This window comes from Fringilla coelebs, assembly GCF_963513975.1.
Source record: "Fringilla coelebs genome assembly, chromosome: Z".
NCBI lineage: Eukaryota > Metazoa > Chordata > Aves > Passeriformes > Fringillidae > Fringilla > Fringilla coelebs.
This window is the reverse complement of record NC_140031.1, coordinates 17,048,583-17,074,728: the sequence shown is the minus strand read 5'-3', so window position 1 is coordinate 17,074,728 and position 26,146 is coordinate 17,048,583. Positions and strand designations below refer to the sequence as shown.

At 35.9% G+C, this 26,146-nt stretch overlaps 1 protein-coding gene across 3 annotated transcripts in view; it reads left to right on the top strand.

Annotated features, from left to right (window-relative positions):
* The window catches only part of ARL15 (ARF like GTPase 15), a 227,875-nt gene that overhangs the window by 85,541 nt on the left and 116,188 nt on the right, over window positions 1-26,146 (top strand). For all 3 annotated transcript variants that reach the window (XM_084224669.1, XM_084224670.1, XM_084224671.1), the window contains one exon: window positions 11,833-12,041. In XM_084224669.1, coding sequence (XP_084080795.1) covers window positions 11,833-12,041 — 209 coding nt within the window. The remainder of the gene's footprint in view (window positions 1-11,832; window positions 12,042-26,146) is intronic.

The following is a 26,146-nucleotide window of genomic DNA, read 5'->3' as shown; positions in this document are numbered from 1 at the left end:
ACTTACGAGAACTGGCTCAGGTATCTATGTGAACATTTGTCAAAACCAATATATTTACTGCACCACTGAAAGTGTTGCAAAGGCAGCCAACTTATAATGAGTTATATTCTTTGAGAACTGTTCTCTTGTTAGATTTATTGGATTTTGGAAAAATGGTTGTTTTATGGTTGTAGAATTTTTTTAAAACTTTTCTATATACAGGCAACCTATTTGGCTCCCAGTTCTGACTCTGAGTCTCAAGTGAGGTTGTTTGTTAGAAGCAAGAAAACAGTCTCCTGTGGAGAGTTCTCATGGAGTCTAATGTTCTTCTAATTTAAAACCCACTTAGATCTTCTTCCTATTCTAGAATTTCTGTATATCTTCTTTATTATTTGTGTAAATATAGTAGACTTAATATTGAGGATATTTATTAGATTTTTCAACTAGATTGTAACCTCTCTTAAATTATCTGGGGTAGAATTTGACTTGGTTCTTGAGGAAAGTTTCAGGAGATCTAGTTGCATAGCAGTTGTCTTACCTGAACTTGTTCCAAGAAGGCTTTGAGATAAGCACATGGGAAAAGCAGAGCATTTTCTCTTTACTACCACTGGTCCATGGATTTAAACATACATGTTCCTATTTGAGCATGTGTCCCATAAAAAACAAAACCAAACCAAACCAAAACAAAAAAACCCAAAAAAACCCCAGTAAATTTTCTTTCATAAAGGGACCACTCCTTGGGGATAGTGTAGATACTGCTTGAGTGTGTTATGTGAATTATTTGCACTTAGTCATAATGTCACTTTTTGGATTTTTTTTAAAATAGAGTGAATCATGTGCAGTCTTGTTTTTATGTTCTGCTACCTAAGCTATATGAAATATATAATTCATGTAGATAAATACAATTTTTTAATCAAGAATTGAATCTGAGATTCAATAGCAGCTAGCAGTTCCTTGTTAAAGTCTCTTAACATTTTCTGATCATATGGGTATATGTGTTTTGAGAAGTCTCATCTTAGTGGAGACTTTTGGCTCATGATGAGGAGTAATCCCGGATACTTGATTTGTTGTTTTCATCCATTTATCTCTTCTCAAAGACAGAAGGATTGTCAGAATTTTTTACTGCACCTTTTACTTCCTTTTTCCTTTGACCTATGGGTGTTTGCAAGTCTGTATTTAAAAATTATGTAATCTGATTTCTGCAATGTAATGTAATCTGATAATCTGTAATGTAATCTGTTAGCCTGTAATATATGAAATATTGCAGAAAAATGCTACTTCCAGTACCTTTTCATTATCTGGTAAGAGAGCAAAAGCAAGCTTCCAAAAGTTTGTTTCATTCCAAAAGTTGGTGGTCACTAGTGGTGTTCCCCAGGACTCGTTATGTCCCCGGTTTTGTTTAATATCTTTATTGATGTTCTGGACAAGGGGATCAAGTACATTCTTGGTTTGTAGATAATGCCCAGTTGGGTGGGAGTGTTGATCTGCTGGAGGACAGGAAGGCTCTGCAGAGGGATCTGGACAGGCTGGATCCATGGGCTGAGGCCAGTGGAGTGAGGTTCAGCAAGGCCCAGTGCCAGGTCCTGCCCTTGGGTCACAACAGCCCCAGGCAGTGCCAGGGCTGGGACAGAGGGGCTGGAAAGGACCTGGGGGTGCTGGTGACAGCAGCTGAGCACGAGCCAGGCTGTGCCCAGGTGGGCAGGAAGGGCAATGGCATCCTGGCCTGGATCAGCAATGGTGTGGGCAGCAGGGCCAGGGCAGGGATTGTCCCCCTGTGCTGGGCACTGCTGAGGCCACACCTCGAGTGCTGTGTCCAGCTCTGGGCCCTCCCTGCAGGAAAGGCCCTGAGGGGCTGGAGAGAGTCCAGAGAAGGGCAATGGAGCTGGGGCAGGGTCTGGAGCACAAGTCCTGTGAGCAGCAGCTGAGGAAACTCCGCAGCTGGAGTATCTAGTCTGGAGAAAAGGAAGGTCAGAGGTGACTTTATCACTCTCTACAGCTGCCTGAAAGGAGGCTGCGGCCGGGTAGGGGTCGCTCTCTTCTTCCTGTCAACCAGCGACAGCATGAGAGGAAATGGCCTCAAGCTGCACCAGCAGAGCTTCAGGCTGGACATCAGGAAGAATTCCTTAATGAAAACAGTTGTTAAACATTGGAATGGCCGCCGAGGGAGTCACCATCCCTGGAGGTGTTCAAGAAACAACTGGACATGGCTCTTAGTGCCGTGATATAGTTTACAAGGTGGTGATAGGTCAAAGGTTGTACTCGATGATCTTAGAGGTCCCTTCCAGCTTAAATCATTCTGTGATTCTGTAGTCAGCATTTAACCTTTTAGCTGAGAAATGTGTTCCTGTTTGATGAGGGTAAAACCTGAGCTTTCTGGAGTAGGCATGGTTTCTCTCTTGCTCCTGCATGAAAATAAACCAAAACATTTTTCATTTGTCACCCTAAGACATCACTGTTAAATTTTGGTTTGGAATTTCTGCTTCTGATGTTGAAGAGAAACCCATGTTTTGCCTGATTGCTGGGGATTTTTTGTCTTATTCCTGGTTTTTTGCCTTCAGTTATTATGCTGTTATATAATTTCTTTTTACTGTAGTGTGGAGGTCTTGTCCAGACATTTGATCTTGAAAACCTGAAGGAAGGCATGTTTCCGTAACAACCCCTGCCTGTTTTTACATGTTATTTACAAAGTGACAGTCTATATAGTTTTAATTTTTTGTTGCTTTGTCTTTTTAGGTTTAGGTAACAGGAATCTTCATATGTCATCATACAGTAACATATTAACAGCCAGTATTTAAAACACAGCAGAAGTTATCCTGCTTAAGGTTCTTATATTCAGCAGCCAAACATTTATATGAAACAGATGCTGACTGTGTAGTATCCTTTCTGTTTTGTTGAAGCAGTATTCTTCCTTGAGGTTAAAGATGGTGCTAGTTTTCACTGTGTTGGTTGTCTCCAAAGCATATAATGAAGCCAGGTTTTATTTCTTCATTTCTACAGGGATTGTAAATTTTCAGGCAAAATATACAGAGCATAGTCTCCCTTCTTTAATCTATTCAAGGACTAATTATCTCTTTCTCCTTTAAGATTTAGGGATGGGGAACAAAGTTTTGTTGTGCTCTCTTTGCAGAAGTTTTTCTTTGGAGCACATGATTCTAGAATATTAAAAATTCGACACAATTTCTGTTTTTTTAATTTGGTTTTTTTTTCCTAAGACAGGAATTTGCGGTCCTAACAGAAAATAAAGGGTTTCTCCAATGTGATAAATGGTAAATGTTTTGTTTAAAAACCTAGAATTTGATCCTGAAAAAGTAAGAATATATAGAGAGCTTTCAAATATAACATTAGGCTTTCTTGAATTACTTGAAAAGAAAGTCTTGCTTTATTTCCTGACCAAGTTGAACTTCCTGTTCTCTAAGCTGGTGTTTTGCTATACCAATAATCCCTTCCTTGTCCCCAAGGAGCTAAAAAAATTACCATTTTTCCCCCAAAAAATTTGGTCTAAAAGATAATATGTATAATTTAAATTATTGTGGAGATGTGCTATGCCCTAGTCCACATTCTCTCAGAATGTACTATTACCAGAACAATTGGAAATATCTGTCTTTATTATGTGACTCAGCTGAGTAATGGTATGGAAAGTAACTACAGTTGTGATAATTTCCTCTTACAGTGCAGTAATTTGTTGTGGGAACTAAGGGTGACATTGTGTGTGATGAACATAGGAGTGGGAGAAGACTGTAAAAATAAGGCAGATGATAACATTTGTTGTTCAGAAGATTCTAACACTGTTTTGCTGAAAAAAGTTTGAGATGCTGAATGCCAAGGTTGGTTCTCAAGGTAGATAATGGCAGTGTAAAGGCAATAGGAAGCTTTTCTTTGGTTCTAACAAATTCTAACCTGAAGACACAGTGTCTGAAAGCACCATTTATTCCCTGTTTTTTTAAGTCATTTGCACTTGTAATGCTTTCAAAACAGAATATAAAGTTGTGGCTTAGATATTTATTCCAGTCTGTATTAAGATTTAAGGTCCATCCTGGCAGTCAACTAAGAATTTCAAGTTGTCTTTTTAGAATAAGTTATTTAATAATTTAGTTTGGTATATTGTAAATGGAGGCTTAGAAACAACAAGTGAGATGCTAAATAATGAGCCATGTTAAATTTAAAATAATGATTCTGGTTGTAAGCAGCTCTTATTCTTACAACGTTTAAAAATGCTAACAACATGCTATAGGATTTAATAATGTTCCCTCTTTTATCTCTTTAAATATGTTGTCTTATGTTTGTGTTAGGTTTTGGGGTACATCCTAAAGCCATTTTCTCAAATGTAGAGAGTACGTGTTGTGTAGTCATATTGGAAAATTCATTTAAGACAAAAATCTGTAAAGTACTTGGAAAGAGTGGAGTGGTTAATATCAGGAGTGCCCTTGTCTCCAGTTGGTTGAGCATGCCCAGGAAAAGAGATGAGAACTTGCCTCCCCACTGCTGTTACTTCTTAAGCTTGATTACCAAAGTCATAAATTTGCATTCTTAGGCCGGCTAAATTAATTGTCTAGGTGACAGCTTGAGAACAAATAGCTTTAAATAGGTTTGGTTAAACAAAGCTTGTGTATTTTGCCTTAATTTGGAAGTTAAGAGCAACAGAAAAGCTAGTAGGAGGAGAAGCCACACCACTGTGCAGTCCAAGTTGAATGGAAAATATAAAATTCTGGAGAAGGTAGCAACAGTTGTCAGGTAGTATCTGCCTGCTGAAAAAAATGATGGACGTGGGAGAAAATAATATTGCTCTATTAATTAGAGTTTAAAATTTAAATATTTTTGGGAAATTTCTCTCCCTTTGCTCCATGGAAGTAGAGTACAGAACACCCTTTTAGCAACATAAAGCATCCAACATTTCATCAAGTTAGTCATCAGAAAACTGATTCCCCAAGAAAATGCTAGCCTAAGTCATCTACAGAGGGATGAACTAACAAAAAGCAATAAAATCTCCATACTGTACTTGACTAAAAGGCACTTGACACCTCTACAAAATCTGGTTGTGGAGTACATGCAATGCCATCTGCGACATAGCTGCATTAAACAGTTTACAGAATGTCTTAGCAGAGGAAATTTTTAGATGACCCTGTTGAGCTGTCCATGCTGTGAATCGCATGGATACATTCCACTTCCAAAAGCATTAAAGTTAGATCTGTTTGCTATCAATCATGCTCAGCCTGATGTTCAAAGGGTGCCTAAACCCAGGCTCTGTCACATAGCTTCCTCATTTCATAGATAAGAAAGATCATTTTCACCTGTTTATGGACCTCTTTAGTGGGATTCTGAGGAAGCTCTTAACCAGCATAGTGATCTTACCACTGTTCTTTGGAAATACTGTGCTTTTGGTACAGTTAGGTCTTTTACAGTGTGAAAAGATTACCAGCAGTTCATCTCATTGCAAGTAGGAACCATGCAGCAATGCCTATCAAAGCTGTGTAAATAGGATAAGCAAAATACAGAATTTCCTAGTTAAGCTTTTAGTGGGTGTGGACTTGTGGACAGAAAAGCAGAACATTTGGTTTGCTTAAAAGTCTCTGCCTCCTGTTGGGCTTGCAATGTCATTTTCTTCAGGCAGAATGAAAGGATAGAGTGTACCAGCTTAGTTAAGCATCAGAAACCATACAAATATTTTAGGAACATCTCTCAAATTTTTATCTTTGATTCTGGACAGCTAAAGCTTTGAACTTCTGTGGGCCAATTCACAAAAAGGCTAAACAGAAATACAGAGCTGTGATAGACTTCTTTGTATGACTGCTAGTTTGAAGTGCCATAGAGATAGATGTATTTTGTACTTTATTTGAGGTTAGCTGTGCTGTTATCAAATCTGTGACTGCAGCTCAGGGGAGGGTACATTTGAACCTGGCTGGGTGCTGGCATCAGTCTTACTGTGGAGTTGTGCCTCTGCTTCTGAGACCCTGGCTGTCTCAGAGTTCTCTAGCAGATGTGGGAGAAGGACACAGATGCAGGTTGATGCATCTTGATGCCAGCATGTCTTTGCTAGCCCTAGAGGGGATACTGTGTGTTTGTGAATTTAAAAAACAAAAAGCCCCAAACTCATGAAAAAACAGAAAAAGAAGGGGTGTAGAATGGCTGTCTGTGCCTCCTGCTGCAAACGATTAAATCTTTAGATATTTGTCTTAAATAGATGTTAAAGCATATTGCAGGGCACACATATCCTTATTCTCTTATCACACATATCTCTTTCTTTTAAATGAATTCATAAATTTTTTAATTTTATAATGAATTTTATGTTCTTGACTAGAACAGGAGATATTTGTTTCAAATTGCAAGGGGTTTTTTTAACATGGTAGTATAATACACACAACCAAGTAGATCAAACTGACTTTCTGCAGGCAGGTATAAGTATAATGTTTTTAAAACTTTCAAGTACTTGAAACCCAAATGTTGTTCCAACAGATTTAAATATCAGAGTAAGGTGGAGATTCAAATTTGGAAACAGCATATAAGTTAGCTAATAAGGAAAATACTGAAGGCTTGGCTTCCAGATTAATCTCACTGGGAAAGCCTGGAAGGCAGACAAAAGATGACAGAGATGATTTCCATGAACTTTGGTTTGATAAGAAAAATAAAATGAAGTACCATAAACTTATATGCATTTCTGATTTTGTATGTTTTGAATACAAAAGCAGACAATTTTTTCCTCAACATTTTCTGTCTTTTTTTTTTCCTATTATTATTATGCTGTTTTTTCATACCATATTTAAATTGCTGCAGTGAATATAGCTGATTTGGCAATCTCAAAATATTCCTCTTTCTGGGGAAAAAGTGCCAATTTCCTGCTGCCGTGTTTTGTGCATTGCAGGAGTACACTGCCTGAAAGCCTAGAGAAGGTAGGCTGTGATCACTTGGTCTTAGACCCTAGGAAGCAGAAGTCCTGGGACTTTTGAGAAGGGGAGAAGGTTTTGGTTTAGCATCCGTGTTGTTGCAGTAGCCGTACGAAGTAGCCATAGAATGATGACTGACATTACACCAGTGGAAACGTTTGTGTCTCTGTGTGGATACCTCTGTCAGATGGGACAAATTCCATGCAGATTCATAGCAGGTATCTTAACAGGATTTATAAATTTGTGTGGAGCCTACACATTAAAAAAAACCCAACAAAAAACAACCAACAAAACCCCCATGCTGTATACAGGATTTATTCAAGGGTGGAATACTGGGAAACCTGCCCGAGATAGATAAGGAGCAACCACATCTCTTGAACATGTTAAGATTTTAAGGTTTCAGGCATGTTCTTGGCTACTCAGGAAAATACATCAGTTTTACTTTGAGGATATGATGTGAAGTGAAGGCATAAAGCCCACATAGATTTAGAAACATGTATTTTCTAAAGGTTTTCTTGGGGTGAGAGACTAGGGTATATTTACAAATTTTGCAAGAATGGATAAGAGATTTGTTTTTCCCTTCCCTTCTTTCTTACTACCCCACCCATGGCCAGTGTTGCTCACAAAAAATTTTTGTGGCAGAGTCCTTGGCAATTTTTCACCTTTATTAGAAATGTTCTTTTAATATCAGTAGTGGAATGATCTCTATAATATTTTAATTAACTATAAAACCTTCAGAGTATGTAGGTGAGTGGATGATACACTTGAAGTGGTAGAAAAGCTGTTTGCAGCCTGCGTTCTTTCATGTACTCAAGTTAACTGTTTTTGATGGGAAGGGAAAAAAAGTTTTTTCCTCTATTTGAGACTATAACTTCTCCAGACCTGTGATGTATTTTGAGGTTAGCAAGAGCTTTAATTTGCAGACTAGCCTGTGTTGAAGCAAGGGCTCTGTGACATTCATTGTGCTCTCTATGCAGAGTTGCTGCGTCTGTAAGTAACAAGTAACAAATTTGATACATGCAAATTTCTTTCAGTGATTTTTTTTTCTGTAATGCTGTGTTTTGTTCTTCTGAAAAAGAAGGGAATTGAACTGAAAAGGAGGGAATTGAAGGTAGCCTGAAACTACCACTGTGCATGAAGACGAAAATAGAAGTATTCATAGATGAAAGGTAGATTTGCAGCTCCTCTTTTGCATAATATTTACAGGAGTGTGTACTTTGACTTGTACTTGTGTGTACTGGTTCAGGTGCATGTTAAACTGCACATAACTCAAAATCTTCCTCCCAGCTCCCAAGGAGTACTGTTAACTGCAAATAATTAACAGTGTTAATATGGGCACACTGTTCCTTTGACTGATAATAAAGAAAAAATAATTATTTGATATTTCAAAATATTAAAGTGAAGGTCTTTAAAATTACAGTTAGCTGAGTAAACCTGTACTGTAGTAATGCTAAATTGTTGGGGTTTTTAATTACAGCATCCTCTCATTTTTCTGTAAGGAGAGGTTTGGTTTTTTCCTGTTATAATGTAATTCAAGCCTATGTTTGATTGAATAGCAGTTTTTCTTTTAAAATAAATGGTGTGGTTGTATTGTAGTTTGGATTTTGGTGGGTTTTTGGCCCTAGTTTATTTGTAAATTGCATATTTCAGTCACATCACAGGACTCAACCCAATCCTGTAAGTTCCTTCATAGCTGAGGTAAACAAATCATATACTTAGCCATAAGTAGTGGCTCTTCCTTGTGTTTGAGGAAGCTGCTACCCTGAATGTCACATTTTAGTGAACCTGTCACATAGCACATTCCTTAGGTCTAATGTGAAGTATGTTTTTCTGATGTTTTGGAGATTTTTTTTTTTTTGAATCTTAGTTTAGGCAGTTTATTGGTTGGAGAAACAGGCATATGGTTCAAAGCTGTTAGAGAAACACATGATAGCAGGCTGACAAATCTAAGTGCTTATTCTATGTGTTACTATTTTTTGATGGGATGTTTTGGATACTAGTTAAGTTAAATTCCTGTTTTTATCACATCAGTCTTCTGAGAGCCTAAGGATGTTTAATGGATACACATTATATTCTGGATTTCCAAAGACCTCAGACTTTGAATCTTCCTGCATTTGAAACCTTTGGAATAGATGAAAAAATTAGTTAATAAGATAGTTTTGCTGAACTGCACCTAAAAACAACTGCTTGCTTCCTAAGGCTGAATTTGTCATGCCACAAAGTGTGAATGGCTGAATACTTCATAGGCAAGTATTTCCTTCCCAGGGTAACTCAAGGATCACTCCACTCCGCTTCTTTCTGAGGAAAGAAGCTGAGAGCAGATTCTGTTCTCTAGATATGAAGAGTTAAGGCAAAAGAATATCAGGTTATTTGTCTTGTAGAAATTGTGACTTCCAGCTGCTGATAGCTTATTGATGCCAAGAATTATTTTTCTAGTGCATTTGCCAGAAAAATAGTTTAAAATGGCACCCTAAGGTACATGCTTTATCAGTTTTTTCCTTGTCTGCTTAGTGCAAATTATTTTTTTCTTAAACCTCAGGTGATTTCCTCAGAATTGTAAGTGTCAGCAAAAGTGTAAGCAATTTCAGGGCATGTCATTAGAGTAATGGAAGATCCCAAAGAAAATACCAAGTTTCAGGGGACATTGTTCTTATGGGAAGTTGGTTCTTATGACTATTCCATGGTGACTGACCAGGGCTGGGGAGAAAAGGATTGTTATACTTTGGTGGTGGTTCTTTTGGGACAGCTGAGGTGGAGGAACAAAGTTGAGCTGCTAAAGAATCCGAACCAAAAAGATAGGACTGTAAGGTCAACAAAATCAGCATACTCCTTTTCTGGCTTCAGTGTCCCATGTAGGGATCCAAGAGCTGCTTTCTTCCAAGTGCCTGGATATAAGAGGTCGAATGCTCTGGAGTTTATCACAGTTTTTCTTTTTAGATTGAGTATGGTTACAAAGGTAAGACTCAGATCCTAGCAGTGACATGTGGTTGAAAAGTAGCTGACTGATGCTTAGAGCAAATAAGACAGATGTTATGTTGCTAGGAAAAAAAAAGTGTTCAAAGAACTGATCATGGTCTTGATCTTTAAGTTCATAGAAAATGATTCTCTACTAGTTTTTAAAGTAATGTGATACTTCAGATGCCTGCGACACTGCTGTGTGTGGCTATGTAAATAGCGTCCCTCTGGCAGCTTGCTCTACTTGGTTCTGAAGTAGACAGCTGTTGGGAAAGACTGGGGCAGCTAACAGATGCTATAAAATTCTTTGCAAGTACAGTTGACAGATATTCATGTGCTACAGAAATATAGAATTAGCGTTCATTGCAATCCGTCTTCTGTATATATAATATTACTCTTCAGATCCTGATGATAAAATAAATAAAACATCCGTCCTGTTTGGCATTTTTATTTTGAGTCTAGTTAAATTAACAGAGAGATTAAGCAAGGTCTTGACTAAGTCCTGCGACTGTTCGCATTTAAGTAGTCAGCTCTGTAGGTGTTTTGCAGAAAAAAAATATTAGGTATGACTTCAGTATTCTCTTTAGGAAAAAGTGTGTGTGCTTGTGTGTTGACAGCTTGTGCTGGGTGCAGATGCAGAAACAAAGTGTTCAGGGTTCCAGTGTGACTAGTAAAAAGACAAGAGTAATTCTATTAGGTGAGATTTGAATACTCTTGAGTTGCATACCTAAATTTCATGGAGCAAATGTTTTTTTCTTCCTTCACTTGTATTTAGTGACTGTCTTTTTGTTGCACAATGTGTAAATTAAGATAATATTTTAAGTATTGTATTAATGTTACAGTCATTATGCTGCATTAAAATCTCATTATGTTTCTCAGAAATTTCTCAGTGAAACTTAATGAAACTTCACTGAAAAGTGGAATTTTATTATTTTAAGCTCTTATTCTTGTGCATATATGGAAGTTCACTTCTCACTGTCTCAAAATAAGAAAAGTATCTTTAAGAGGTACCTTCTCCACATTTCTGCAAGTCACTGTCTGGCAGACATGTCAAGTTTTCTACCAGACTATTGCTGCCGCTGTTCCCTGTTTAGTGTTTGTCCCCATGAGTGTAGTGCCAGATCCAGACATACAAAGAATAGGCCATATCCAAATCATAGTTTAGATAGTTTGACAGCTGTCAAATACAATTTTTTTTTCCCTACCTCATTGCTGCAACATATGCTACTCTCCAGGGGAGACAAAGGCTTTCTGTTGATAACCTTAGTGCTTGGCTTCTGTTGAGATGGCTGAGTGCTGCTGAACTGTGTCGTAAAAATTACTGTGGCATATAAGCCTATACAGTCACTCATGTGTCTGCTGTTGGGCTCTTCCAGAATTCTTAGTGTGGTTGACAGAGCAAAAGTAGTTGAACTGAATGCCTTTGCATGTAGTCACCCTAGCTCCTCATTCACTGTTCAACTCACTATTGTATCATCATTCTCCTCATTAAGTATCTAATTACTTTAATAGGCTTTCCTGACACCTTTTTTCCCCAATTACGAAGTGGTTGCCTGATGGTTTGGAGATGAACTGGAAGACCTTATCAGAAATGAGCAACTGCCATGACAGAAGCTGCAGGTTTACGACTAGGAGCTGCAGGGCAAAGTGAAAAAGAATGGGTAAAGCTTTAGGTATTAATGCCAAGATATTCCAGTGAGAAGGTAAAGGATTAGGCTCTGTGGTACTGTCAGCATGGTAGTTCTGCTAGTACTCATTAATAGAGCAGAAGCTTTAATGGAAGAAAGCTGCTTTGAGTCAACTTCCTTCCTTATTTAAGCAATGTTGATTTGGCATTGGGGTGTGTGTCTATGTTGGATTTTTTTAATACTTTTTTTTCTTTTTATTCTTTCAATGATGGTTAAAAGAGAAAATTTAGTTAATTATTTTGATCATTCTAAGTAGATTTTTTTTTCACTTATAAGTGTTACATTTGTTAAAATATTTATGTTTTAATTAGTTCTCATTATTGTCTTGAAAGGAGCTGACAATATCAGGAAATACTGGAGTCGTTACTACCAAGGATCCCAAGGGGTAATATTTGTACTAGACAGCGCCTCCTCTGAAGATGATCTAGAAACTGCTAGGAATGAGCTGCATTCTGCTCTTCAGCACCCACAGTTATGTACTTTGCCGTTTTTAATACTGGCCAATCACCAAGACAAGCCAGCAGCTCGCTCAGTACAAGAGGTATGTTAATGTGTCAGCTTCTTGCCTGTTTGTATTTACTTTCTGCACACCACTGATCCCCTATCACATATTACCCTGACATCCTGGTTAAGGACTGGCCTCAGTTTCTTTACTGTAAGTACACAGACCAGGAACAGTCCCAGTCCCTAAAAACTTAGTCCACTGCACTCTGTACAGACTTAGTTGTTCTGGAAAACAGACAAGTAATGCTTGGATACAAACAGATCTTCTGCTTTCACCATATTTTGCTTAAGGGAGGAAAGATGTTTTTAAAACTACTCTTGTGAAAAGCTGCTGGGACAGTGATTTTTTTGTTTAACTTGGGTTTTTATTTGCTATTAGTTTTAATTTTGCACTGTTCCATTACTCCATTCTTTTCCACTGCTTAAAGCAATACGTTGCAGCCATAGGTTGTCTTTTTTATGTAAAAGCTTTTTTCTGAACTACTGTGTACTGATTTGAGGTCAGAGTTGGAATTCCTGTTCTGAAGTCCTGAACTGGTTCTCATCTTCCTGTTCCAAGGAGTAATGTTTTTGTCTAATTTTTAGCTATCACACAGTAAATTATGTAATTGTTCTATTCTGTGTACCTTTTGCTCTTCAGTTTCTGAGAAATTTGTCTTGTCTACATTCCTATCATGTCAGATACATTTGAGGAAATACTGAAATTACTTCTGAAATTGTAGGAAGAAGTTAAAATCAGGTTGTGTCATTCTGTTCATAAATGCCATTTAAAGGACTCCTTCTCTTAAAGATTATATGAGAAATCTGTTTGTTCTGTGAGTACAGCAGAGTGAAAACTGTTTCAGCACCTTACTGTGTTCCTGCTTTGTATTTAAACTGATTCTTTCTTAGATTTTTCTTTTTCTGAAATACGAAGTTTTAGACTTTCAGCTCAGAACAAACTGATCTGTAGATAACTGCTCTTAGTACAGTATAGTTGAACATACAGCCTTTGTTTCTTTATTGCTACTTATGTCTCCTTTCCAAGTCAAAAGAAGTTAAGCTTATTATATGTTAGGAAATGGCATAAATGTGAGTGGAGTATAGCAGTGTTTTTAAGAAGAGATTGTGACAGCTTTGTAAACTACACTGTAAAATATTTTTAAAAATTGTTGGTCCTTTTCTCTGAAAATTCATTCTTAGGAGAAAGGAAAAAAAAGGCATTTGGATTGAAAATATCAAATTACATTAAAAAGTAAACAAAAGTTATGCAGGGATAGAACCTACAAGTTCTAGGTCTTGTTCATATAAAAAACAGACTTGGAAAAAAGTAACGAATACTTAAAGGAAATGTAATATGGATTTTGATATGTAAATTTAATAATTTGGCCTAGTTTATTGTAATGCATAAAAGCAAAAACCTCCCACTTAAAAAATGAAAATATCCTGAGACAAAACTGATTGGGTTTTGTCATCCAAATATAGTCTATATGCCTTGTCTTTCACTTTTTCATAGAGCAATACAGATCACATTTTTCATCATCAGAAGGGGCTGTTTCTTATATTATTTAAGTATTTATTTTACTATGTTTTTCATTTTTAAAGTGGCCAAATTTGGTTCAATATGAAGTGAAGTTTTTGATAGCAAATAAAATTTAAGAAATGTTCTTTGTCCAATTTCATATTAATAATGAATGCAATGCCAGTTGGTTTGCTGTACAGCAGATTATGCTTGTAACTGTCTCATTTTCCAGGTTAGCTCATGTGGGTAGACTTCTGGGCCTGAACTGAATTTTCTGTGTATTTAGAGTTAACATTTCTTTTCTTTTCTTTTATTGGCAGTACCCTCATTTTCACCTCATTCTTCATTACCAGTTGCTTGAAATCTCAGTAGGGTAATAGATCTCTGTATGCTTACAATAGCATTTAAATGGTTTTCTACTACATGCTTTTAAAAAAAAAAATCTTACAGTTTATTATGGTAGCAGCCAAGTCTTCATTGCTAATGTATGAGTACAACAGAATGTGTGCAGAATACAAAGGTTTTGTTAAATGTGCGCTGTACGTGTGCATTCTCGGGGAAAAACTCACACTGTGTGAAGAGCTCAGTGATTTTGAAGTTCTTTAATTAAGAGTAGTGGAAAGGGAAATTAAAAGAAAAAGAAAAGAAAAAGGAAAAAAAAAGAGAAAGAAAATATCACAAGTTGTTACACTGTCCCTGAGAAAAATTGTGATCTGTGTTTGCTCTGTATACAAAGTAGAAGCCTTCTTTGGTCATTTTTACCAATGTTGAAATGATAATTTCTTGCCTTCCTGAATGCTTTGATGTGCTATTTTCCTCATTATTGAGATGTGGAATAGAAGTAAAATGATGGCTCGCAAGACCATTGCTTACATAAAACCAACATATAAATGTGTGTAACAAATGTGATATGTTGAGCATTGAGAGTTTTATTAGACATTTTCGCAGAACTAAGTCCATTAATTTTAGGTATTTTCTTGATTTTTTTCATGTGTTAGAAGACAGATGAATCGCAGTTGAAATTTAAAAATACGTATGCATTCTTTTAGGCAACAAATTGCCTTTCTTTAATGGATATGAAAGGACTCCTTGGAGTATAATTAAGGAAAATGCCTGAGTTGAGTGGTGCATAATAGGAAATGTAGAAAAATATTTATCTACAACAAAAATTCTTCACAAAACTGTGCAAGTGCCAAGCAGTTTCTGCAACAGATGTTAGTTATATTTTTTGTTGTGAAGTGCAGTTGCTTCAGTTTTTCACAATGTTGTACTTTATTTAATGTGGTTTCTTTCCATGGATTGCTTAGGTAGAAATGATACTGTAGAATCTATGTGCTGTAATTAATAAGCAATGTCATAAATAGTTCAATTCTTAGCTATAATAGATACTTGCAAAAATATCCAAATAACTTATTCAATTTATGAAATGCAATTTAACCTAATTCATTCTGCAGAATATACTTCATATTACTGAAGTGACCAGGGAAAATTACCGGAGAAGCCAAGCTGAAACACTAATCAGTAAATGTAATCCTTTCTTCCCCCGGGTTCTCTTGCTGGTTAGCTGTTTTCTGGTTATATTTTGATTTTTAAATGAACTTGAGAAAGTAAACTTAGCATGGCATTTCATTTCAGAAACTATAAATAAAGATGACTCTCATATTTCTCTTATGTAGACTTCTTTGGTGGTTATTCTGTCTTCCCATGTCAAAGGTATTTGTAAGTTGTTTTGTTTTTCCTCTGACAATAGCATGTATTTAGATGTATTTAAATGTCTGCTAAGTGATTTCTACTGAGCCATACTGAAATAAAGACTGCATGTATTAACCAGGCAGTAAAACTGATACAATTGTTTTTGTTCCACTAGGTTTGCTCCAGAATAACTTTATTTTAGATTGAAATTACAGTAATGAAGAATTAATCCCATGTAAGTCAGTTTGGATTGTAGTTTTGGAAAACTTGTGAATTAATAAGCTAATAAAAAATTTTACAAATGAAAAATAATTTAGTTACTCAGCATTTGAGGGAAGGTGGTGGCATATCAGTTTGGCCATGGTTTCCAAAATACAGGCTGCAGTTCCAAAACAATTTATCTAATTATAGGTTTTTTTAAATAAGTATCTTCCTGACAAAATGTGCTTTTCCACACAAAAGTACTTTTGATTCTTGAAACTGGTTTTGATTAGTCAGATTTCTCTTACAGTGTTAAAATATTGCAGGAGAGTAATGGTGATAAAAGTGCTTCAAATTGCTTTAAAAGGCAACAGGCATTACTGTGATTATCAACTTGTTAATTTTTATTTTGGAATGTCTGCTACTTTGTGTATGAGTATCAGAAGCTGGATATTACAGTGGATTCTTGTGAGTTGAACCAGTGTGCACTTTTCTCCCAGGTCAGAGCAATATTTAGGAGCTGTATGTAATGGAAGTTGTCCGTAGCCACTGTATTTTAGGAGCAGGCTATTTTGAATGCTTGTCTGAATCTGTTTATGACTCCTGGAAGCTGTATACGCCTGGCCAAAGGAGGAACCAAATTGAACTAGTTTTTCTAGTTCACTGGTGAAGCAGCTTCTTGTTTGGCAGTGTGTTGACTTTGGGATCTTTCTATTTTTATATTTAAGTCTCTTTTTAAGATTGTAGGTGCATTAGATGATCAGTGTAGATCCACTGTATTTGAACTATTCTCTTCTAAGACCATATATGTGAAGACATTCATACAGTATAACGTGTTGGTGGGGTTTTATTCAGTTACCCAAAAATTCAGGCAAATAATAAATTTTTCCCATATATTTAAATTGGTGACTGCTAGTAACAGGAGAAATCATGGAGAAGGCCTGTTTTAAATTCCCTTAAAAAAAAAAAAAAGCTAGAACTTTTTAACATAGACTTACTAGTTAACAGTAAATCAACCTATTCTCAGCCTATTTTAAGATTGTGCCATTGTTTGATATATAGTTGTCGGGAAAAGAATAGTGTGGAAGGCTTATGCTGATCACCAGTGCTGGCTTTTTTTCTTGCATATGAGACCTTACTTTAAATTTTACTTGATGGGGGTGTGAAACTGCATAGGAGAGTCTTTTTGATTGTCCTTTTTTTTTTTCTGGATAGACCAAGATCTAAAAAAATCTTTTAAGTGCAAACAATATTTTCAAGAGTGAGTGTGAAAGGTTTGTTGCTTATTTACATAGATTGTGATGCACTTATCTTTTTGAGATTATATGGATTTTGAATCACTGACATTGTTTAATTAGGTTTTCTGTTAGCAGAATAGTGGAAGGTGACTCTCCTAATGAAAAGAGCCATCTTAGGGCTGTGAAGCCTGTTATCTATTACTCTGCCAGTTTCTTCTCTGTTATTTATGTCTAGAAATAATTTCATAGATAAAATGTCTTCTTGAAGCCTTAAATATGTTAAAGCTAAATAACCATTGCTGGAGAACGCTCAGGTTTGCCAGCATCTGTGGAGGCTCTTACTGGTGGTGGGGATATGGAACATGCTGCAAATTGGGCTTTCTAGGCCTGCCAATGGTCTGAGTTGGCTACTTAGTATGACAGGCTCAATTCCAGGACGTAATCATTCTTTGTATTCCAGTGTCTTTGTACTGTTTTTCCATAATTCATGCTGTTTGTGGTTTCTGCTAGTTAGAGGAAAATGGTTTCTCTTTGGAAACCCTTTCAGTGTATGAGTAATAGATGTCATTACAAGCAATCTGAAAAACTGCATTGAACAGTGACTACTAAAGAGGTTTAGCTTCAGAGAGTATGCAGTATCTTAGCTCACAGATTTGAGCAAATGTTTTCTCCAGGAGCAGGTACTGCAAAAACTTAGCCTACAACCACGAGTGAAAATAAAAGTTTTCTCTGCAGTCTGTCCCATCCTCACCCTGGTCAAGCCTCTCAAATCTGGGTTTTCAAAGACCAGCTGTTAAAAATCTGTGTGCTTTGTGACAGGGACATCCAGAGCAAAGTTAAATTTGGGACAGATTTTTGGTTCCTCAAGGAACTGTTTCTGAGATGATTTATCTTCAGATTACTGCAGTAAATAGCCAAAATATAGATTCCTACCCTGTTTTTGAGATCATAGTGACCTTAGTGACCTTAATATTTGCAATCCCCTCACTGCAAATACTTCTTTTCGTCCAAGGTGTATCCCCTGATATTTGAAGATTGTTTTGGAGCTGGACTCTGCTATTTTGAGTATTGGCTGCTTCCTTCACAACTGTGGCCTTTGAGGGAGCAGAAGAGTTATTTGTCAGACTTCAGTTATGAACACATTTGCAGGAGAGGAGAATATTATTAAACTAGTGTTTAGCCAATAACTCCTATTTGCATTTCTCATATGAACTTCCCTTCTTATTAAAAATTTAATCATGCCTATTAGGAAAATGATTTAGATATAAAAGGATCTTCTGATAAAAACAATATATAAAAAATGCAATCTAAAAAGCTAAAAAATTTAAATAAATATGAGTAGAACCATATCCTAGCTAAATGTGAACAGCAAGGAATTTCATACAGTTGCAAGACTGAATCCAAACAGTAGCTACACATTTTCCTTGCTTGAGTTTGTTTTTCAATCATGTTTTAAAATAAACAAAGCCATAACAGATAAAATTGTCAATATATTAATTAGATAAAAAGATGAATTGGTATAGTTGATAATGTTTTGGTGAATAATATCACTTAGTAAAGCTTAATATTGCTGTCCCAGTGTATGCGGGACAAAGAAACTTAACAAAGAAAAGTATCTCTCTGCGATAAAAAAAATTTATCTCTCTGAGATAAAAAACTTTAAAAACTTAACAAAGAAAAGTATATCTCTGTAAAAGCATATCTCTGTATCTAAAGTATCTAAAAGTATATCTCTGTATCTATTCCATATAACTGGAATAGTAAATTCCAGTTGTGCTCCTGACAAATATGTGAGTCTGCAAGAAAATGAGTTCAAAGACTGCCCCTAGAAACTCTGATTTGGAATGGTGTTCCTGAAAATACCAAAAAAATTACTTGAGCACACCTGCAAATATGCACATATTGCACAATGTACAAGAGGATAAAGAGTAGAGGTAGCTAAGACCCAGGAGTAGAAGTCCTGCCCACATACACCCACCCATTTCACAACAAGAAACTCTAGAGAAATAAATCTCTTGAATGGCCCTTTGTTGTGAATGGTGCCAGGTACACGTCCACAAAAAAAGCAGCTGCATGTCTTGGAGTAGATTTTGACGAGTATTGCTGTATGTAGTTTTGAACATCAGACTAGGATTTTTGCAGCACTATTTGGGTCTTTAAATGTGTGTTTTATATGTATATAGATGTGTGTGCTTTGAGTACTTATTTCATCAGCAGTATTGGTTTACTTGGTGGCCTCTTTGCCTCACCCATCTTTCATCTGTGACTGTCTGTACGGCCATGTGATGAACTGGTTTGGACCTAAAAATTGCTTAACTACTATCCTTCCTCAAGGTCTTATTTTTAAATAAATTCAGATGAGAAGACAATTGGATAATTGGCATACAGGCACAAACAAGAGGTGGGAGGAAGGTGTAAAGCTAGGACTGGTGTGGTAAGTTGGAGGTGTGGGTGTCTAAAATACAGTGAGAGTTCGACCATTCTACCTACCACGTTAGTTCTCATGCTTTTTTGGCTTATCCCTCCACAGTGAGCCGTAGTAAAGGAAGATTATACAGGAAATACTGGAAAATAATTTTTCCCTCTTACTTAAAAATGAATGTTCTAGAGTAGGTGTGCAATTACTTTTACTGGACTTTGGAGAGAGATAGGAAAGAAGCATATATTTTCACTATGTTTTGAAAATTTAGTATCTTTGTTGACTTCCAAGCAAAGAAAGAAGGCAGAAAATGTCATTCAAAGAGGAGTTGGCTGCACTTGCAGAACTAAACACAATGACTCTAAAGATAAGAGCATAGTCTCTAAAAATAGTAAGTTAATTTATGAGAGAAAGTTTAAAATGCTTTCAGATACAAATTTATATGCATAGTTTAGTAAATATTTTTCATAAATATTTGTATGCTTACAAATGCTTATATGGTATTCAGTAAGGACTGTTATAGAAGAGCGCAGCTTTTTACAGTTCTTTCTGAAACCTTTTTTGCTCGGTAAAAATTTGATGTGCTTTAGTAGAGAATTAAATGAAATCCTGTGGCCTATTGGATACAAATCTGACCACACAATCATTATGACTCTTTTGAGCCTCTAGGTCTGTGATATTGCTGTTCTGGGGAATTCTTGAATGCTCAAAAATTTAATTACTGTTAGTGACATCTTACATGAACAAGAGAAGTCATATTTCTTTCAGAATTAATAACTATTACAAATGGAACAAAATAGTGGCTGTATAACTACTTTCCAAATATAACTCTACCATTTTAGCAAAAATGGTCTCAGGATCAGTTGAAAAATAATGGAAAAGTATTTAGTAAGGCATTGGATCAAGTTTGTAAAAACTCTTCTATTGTAAAAATAATTTAGTATGTGTTTTTCTTTCAAACACCCATCTTACATGGATATATGTATGTGTATGTACTAGAACGAAATCTTGAGTTCAATAATACAAGCTGCCGTTTTTTAAAATATGAGGACTTATTCTTCTATTTTTAGTGCTAAAATAAGTTTGCTGATTAAAGGCAAGTTAGATATACTGTGGACCGTGTATATACCAAGGAAAAGATACTTTTTTGTTGTTGAATTACATAATTTATATTTGGTACTCAATATAACAAAGTACATTTTAAAAGAAATGTTTTTCAAGTTGATTATGATCACATAATCTTCATTCCATTAGAGTAGGTATGCAGTGTATGAAATTAATTTCTGGCCACAGTCCATTCTGCAGGAATTATACACTCACACACATGGGAAATCATGATGAGCATCTTAATTGGTCATGTCAGGGAAGTTCAACAATAACCACAGCAGGAGGAAATCTATCCATTTTATATCTGTGTAAGTATTTCAAGCTGGATTTTAATTATGTTCCACAAAAGTAGAAAATTTTCAGCTGCATCAATACTACCTACACTGTGACACAGCATAGGTTATTATTGACTGTAATTGCCGACACCCTGAAGACCTTGCTGGAAAGATGTGTATGCAGAGTTTCTTATAAACCTGCATCCAACAGAAGGTGCTCAGAGCTCAGCCTGAGCATGGGAGGCTTTCTATTCCTTATGAAACTCAACATTTCTGAAGATGCTTGAGGAGAATTTCTCTTGAATATGAGCTGCAGCATGAGGAAAAACAAACCAAAAATTGAGGTGTCATTGGCCTCTCAGAGGCTGGTTCTTTAGATTTTTGAGCGTAAAATCCCTATGAGCGAAAACAAACCATAAATCTCTGGAGATGGAGATGTTGGCATGTATGTGAGAATTCATGAAACAATGATGTTTTCCCAAGTGACGGGATGGGGAAAGGATCATCTTTGCATCAGTGGTCTGGATATTACTGAAACAATGCTACAATTGTCAAAGGCCAGGAAGGAAACACATACTACTGTAAGGTGAGATTAAATTCCTTCCAATTCATTCTCAGTTTTGAGTTCATTTTTTTTAACCCTGGCATTCTTTCAAGGCATTATGCTCCTGGAAAAATCTTGGATGGTCTCTGGGTGTGGTGGAAGACAAAAATCAAAGACTGCTGTGAGCTTGATTGCTGGACAGGACACTGCTGTTTTTGCAAATGTAATGAACCAGAGAGAAGGAGTAACAGGAGAAAGGGAAGGGTACTGCTGACAAGTCTCATGTACCTCTTTCCCTGTAACTTCCCAAGACTTTACTGGCAGTAAAGCAAAAGAGATGAGTAGAGAGCATTCTGGGGTTCAAACAAAAACGAAGAATGAAATGGGGTTCTGCAAATTCAAAAGTAGTGAAGGGCCCCACAGTTCAGAGACTATGAGGATGCAGTGAGTTTTTACTTAGAGAAAATTGGAGCCCATGAAGGCCTTCTTCTATAGCAATATAGGCTGAACAGTGTCCATTATTTCCACAGAAACCACTTCTGCTCTGTGCATAATGACTTTTGGTTCAAAAAGAGGAAACCATTTTCCCATCCACTTCTTGCAGTGATTCAACAGCAGATGCAGACATGCTTCTGAAGAAACATGAGTTATCCACTCCAGCATCTGGGAACAATTGTCTTCATAAGACTAGAAGCAGGGTTTTGAATATAACGGCGTTATTCTAATGATGATTTGTTGATACTGCAGCATATCATTAGTCATGCTGGAATCTTTATAAGCATAAATGTTTTCTCAAAATAGTTTAAATGTTTAGAAAATCTATTATAGCAGTCTGACATGAAACAGTAACTTCTGTTAGAATCAAAACTGCCTGAAGTTTTGAGTTAGTCTAGAAAAGAACTTTTTGAAGGATCATACAAATTAACTAGTTAACATATTTTAAGAAAGGCGAAGTTAAGCAATTTTTCACTTGAAAATATGTTCATTTATTATTCAGATTTACACATATCATCCTGATATTTTTCCTACTGTTTTAAAAACCAGAATATTGACAGTGTACTGAATAATCCATAGCTATGACTACATATTTCTCAGTATCTTTGCTTTAACTGATCTTTTCTGTTATATTTAATTGTTCAGATTCTGATTAGGTGTGAAGTTGCAAGGGTCAGAAAGCCTGTACTATATTAATACCATCTTAAAAGTAAAGACTCAGTATTAATGTGTGGGCATTCTAAAGTTAATGCATGCTGGAGTTCCATTTCCAGTATTAATAAGCATCTATTGCCTATTAATAGATGTGTGAAGCATCTAGCAAACTGATTTAAAAAAAAAGAAAACCAATGAAAAGCCCAACCGGCTTTAGTGAGTGAGCTTTGCTTAAAAGACTTTTAATTTCATCCACACATATCTCCAGAGGTGGATAATTTGGATTGCTGCATATAGTGTTATATATTTGTTACAGTTGCATTATTTATTTAAAAATAAGTTGTTTCATCTGTCTCTCTGTTAATACAAGCTTATTCTGTAAATTTTTTTCAATATTTTTTATAATGTATTATCACAGCATTTACAGTCTCATTTTGGTTTTTATGTTACTCTGGTGGTAATAAATACTAGGAAATAGTTTACCACATTTTATGAAACATTTAAGTACTTCAAGGATTTCTTTCCTTTGGTTTCCTATAGCTTTGTTCTGTTGCAGTAATGCTTTTACAACAGACCATATATTAACTACAAATCTACTACAGATATTCTGTTCCAATTTGTTTACCTTTGTTCCTTGTTGCTAATTATGCCTTTACTCATGGCTGAGGATAAAGGGAGTAAGAGAGTGAAATTTGAGTCACTCTCTAGGGCAGGAGAAGAAATCTTTTCAGAGCTGTAAACAAAAAGATGCTCTGCGACCAATATTCCAGGCAACAATCAGGTCCCTTTAGCTGCAACAGCATCTAGTGGCACAGTGTATATTTGTTGTTTTAGAAATACATAACTCATTTTGAATAAGCAGTATTAATGTCTGTGATATCTATAACCTGTGTTTGCACAGACCCTTATTAAAAGTCAGTGTTCTTCATTGAGTAATTTGATCTGTTCTGTGAATCAAAATTTATTACTTAAAATTATTACTGTATTTTTTTTTTATTTGGTTTGGGCTTTTTTGGTTTTGAGGTTTTTACTAAAAAATTGCTCTAATGTGTATGTAAAAGACAAACAGAGGCCACAGAACATGGTACTGTACATTCTTGAAGTATTGCACGTGCCTGCACATCTGTCATGTAGCAGAAGAGTTCAGACTATTGTAGTTTTTGCTTGACTACCTTTTTTTGTGGACATGCTACTCATATCATTTCTCATGAAGTTCAGAATGTATGATTTGTTTAAATTAAAGTCATAATTGAATGGAAATTGATGTTGACTCATTTTGGAATAGCTAAGTGTTTATGTGATGGAGAGAAAATCTCCATTATCTTCCACTATTATTCCTCTTGCTAATTTTCTCAAAGTAAGTTTGAGGTTTATTGAAACCTCAATCTTAACACTTTGAGAATGCTCTTACTCTTATAAAATCTTCAGAAAAACAAGAAAAAACATTTTAAAGCCAAAAAGGACTGTTGTTAAAGTGGGGAAAAAAAGCTTAGTATTTTTCTATTCTGATTTATTATACAGAAGGCTGTTTTTTTACAAAAAAGGGGTTTTTTTTTCTTCTTTTTTTTTTTTTTCTTCTTTTTTTCCCTCCACTATTCTCAGTCTCTTTTGATCATTGATCTGGGTGACCCCACGCTCAGGGGTTTTTTCTTCATTTGACATGGACAGATTTTTGAAGTATAGCTCTCCTTTGGGAACCTCGGGCAGTTCCACTTGACTAACCTGTGATCTAATGAGCAGTAATGCAGGGTTACAGTGACCATTTTGTTTGCTTTGAGGGAGGATGGCTAGACAGAGAGTGGGAGAGAGGCGGTGTCTGCTGAGAAAAAAGATGCAGGGTGATCGAACAGTGTGAAAAAGACTTGTTAGCCCACATTAGTGTGCCTGATTTACTTCACAACAGGTCAGGAAAGGCCAAAGGCAGGGTTGTCATTAAATTGCAAAGTTGAAAATCCTGGTATTCAAAAGCATTCAAATTTCTGAAAGTTGTAAATTAGAAAGTTTGTGGTTCATGTTGAATTTGGCAGAAAGATATACAGAAGTACCAGCTTCTATAAAACATGAATGGTACATTATAAAATCATGCTGTAAATAAAAAGAAAACCAGCTTTTTAAAGTACTTTCATGGTTGACTGTTTTACAATGAGACTGGGTGCGAAAGAAAGGCCAAACACTAACAAGGTCGTTGCACTTTCTTTATGAGCCCTGGGGACCCCTTAATTATGTGCCCGTGCTGCTTATTTTGAGATCTGTAGAGTGTATGTGTACACGTGTTTGTATAATATATAATTTTTATTTGTATGTATTAAATCCATACACATATATATATACACATATGAATATGTATGTAAAAAAAAGATTTTAGCTCTATTTGCCCAAGAATGTCGATTTTGAATCTTCTGCAGCATGTTATGGTACTTTTTTGCCCTCATATCCTTGGTTGTTTCTCTTGGAGTAAACATTAATCTTCATGCCTTTGGTCTTGAAATAGGCATAGATTTATCTTAAATTTACATTTGCTAATGCAGACACACAAAAATTGTCTTTATGTACTAAAAAGTTATTTTTCTAATAGTAAAGCTTGCTTCTGAGCACTTGAATTGGACTTGACAGCCTGCTGCTTTAAAATTGCAAAAATTAAATGTCGAAGCTACCTATTCCTGAAATTACATTTAGTCTTCTGTTTCATTCACTTACTTGGCAGTGGCCTGAAATTCCATAAGTTGAAGAGTACAAGCAGTATTGATAGCCTTTAACTCATAGCAAACTCTTGTCATTGCTATTTCTGATCTGGCTGGCTTTAGTGAAAATTGAAGTGCAGCCTTTTAACTATATTATCATTGTGCCTTATAGCAGTAGGTAATAAAACAAATGGGTGGTCTTAGGGGTAAGGTACTTTTTTCTGTCTGCTACCAGAAGTTTCACTAATTGATTCTTGCTTCTGTTGGCTGTCAAAAGTCAGGTTTTCACTATTGCCATACAACTGTGTTAAGTTTTAGATTGTACTGCATAGACAGATGTGATTGTCTTGATCCTTGTGTCTTTTTGCAATTAGAAATACATGAAATTAAACAGTTGAGAAGAGCTCACCCATAACTAAGACTCTATTTCTTACCTGACTTCAGGGGGCTGTGCTCCCACTGATCATTCAAATAATTTCACTGACATTTAAGGGAGTATCTCTTCTTGGTTGAAGGGAAGAGAAGACAACAGGATGTCAGGCTTCAGTGTTCACATTGAACATTAACTTTTGGTTTTAACTTGTATTGGATTGTGTATTAATATGTGGTGCCAGATTATTTTTGGTTTATCTTGGTCATTTTATGTTTACAGTAGATGTAAGTTATAGTTTTACCTCCTGATAACCTGAGGTTTAACTGACAGTTGAATGTGGGTAACAAAGTACATTTTTTATATTCAGTGCTGCATTTCTCAACTAATTTCACAGTATGTCATTCCTGTTTTTAACACATTGTAAAATTCACTTTTTATTAGAATTTGAAATAGGATTAGTGTATTTTGAAACAGGATGGTGTTCAAAGTGGTTTGGTTGTTACTATACCCAAACACTAGTCTCAAAAAAAATTTGCTATGATATGTATGCTTCCATTTTCTCAATTATTTTACCTGATATTTAGTTACAGCAGCTTGGTGGAGATAAATTCTAGGAAACTCTGCATTGAGCTAGCTTTCTCTGTAGCTTTAGGTCATGTTAGTCAATGGAAACTTATTAGGGCATAAAATGATGGGGAAGTGTTTAGCAAATCAGAATACTGATTCAAGGCACATTTAAGCCTTACTAGTATTCTCTTTCCATTTACTTTCTCCATTCCCTAAATAATGTTGTCTGTGCAGTCTCTATGCACTCTTTATTAGCTCTTCTATTTGATTTAATTATTCAGTTACTCAGTGTGTCTGAATTAAGTCATCTGCGCCAATCTGCTTATTACAAAGCATTTGGTCAGTGAGAAGAGACTAATGTCATCTTGCTAGACTAATTTTTGTGGGTCTCTGTT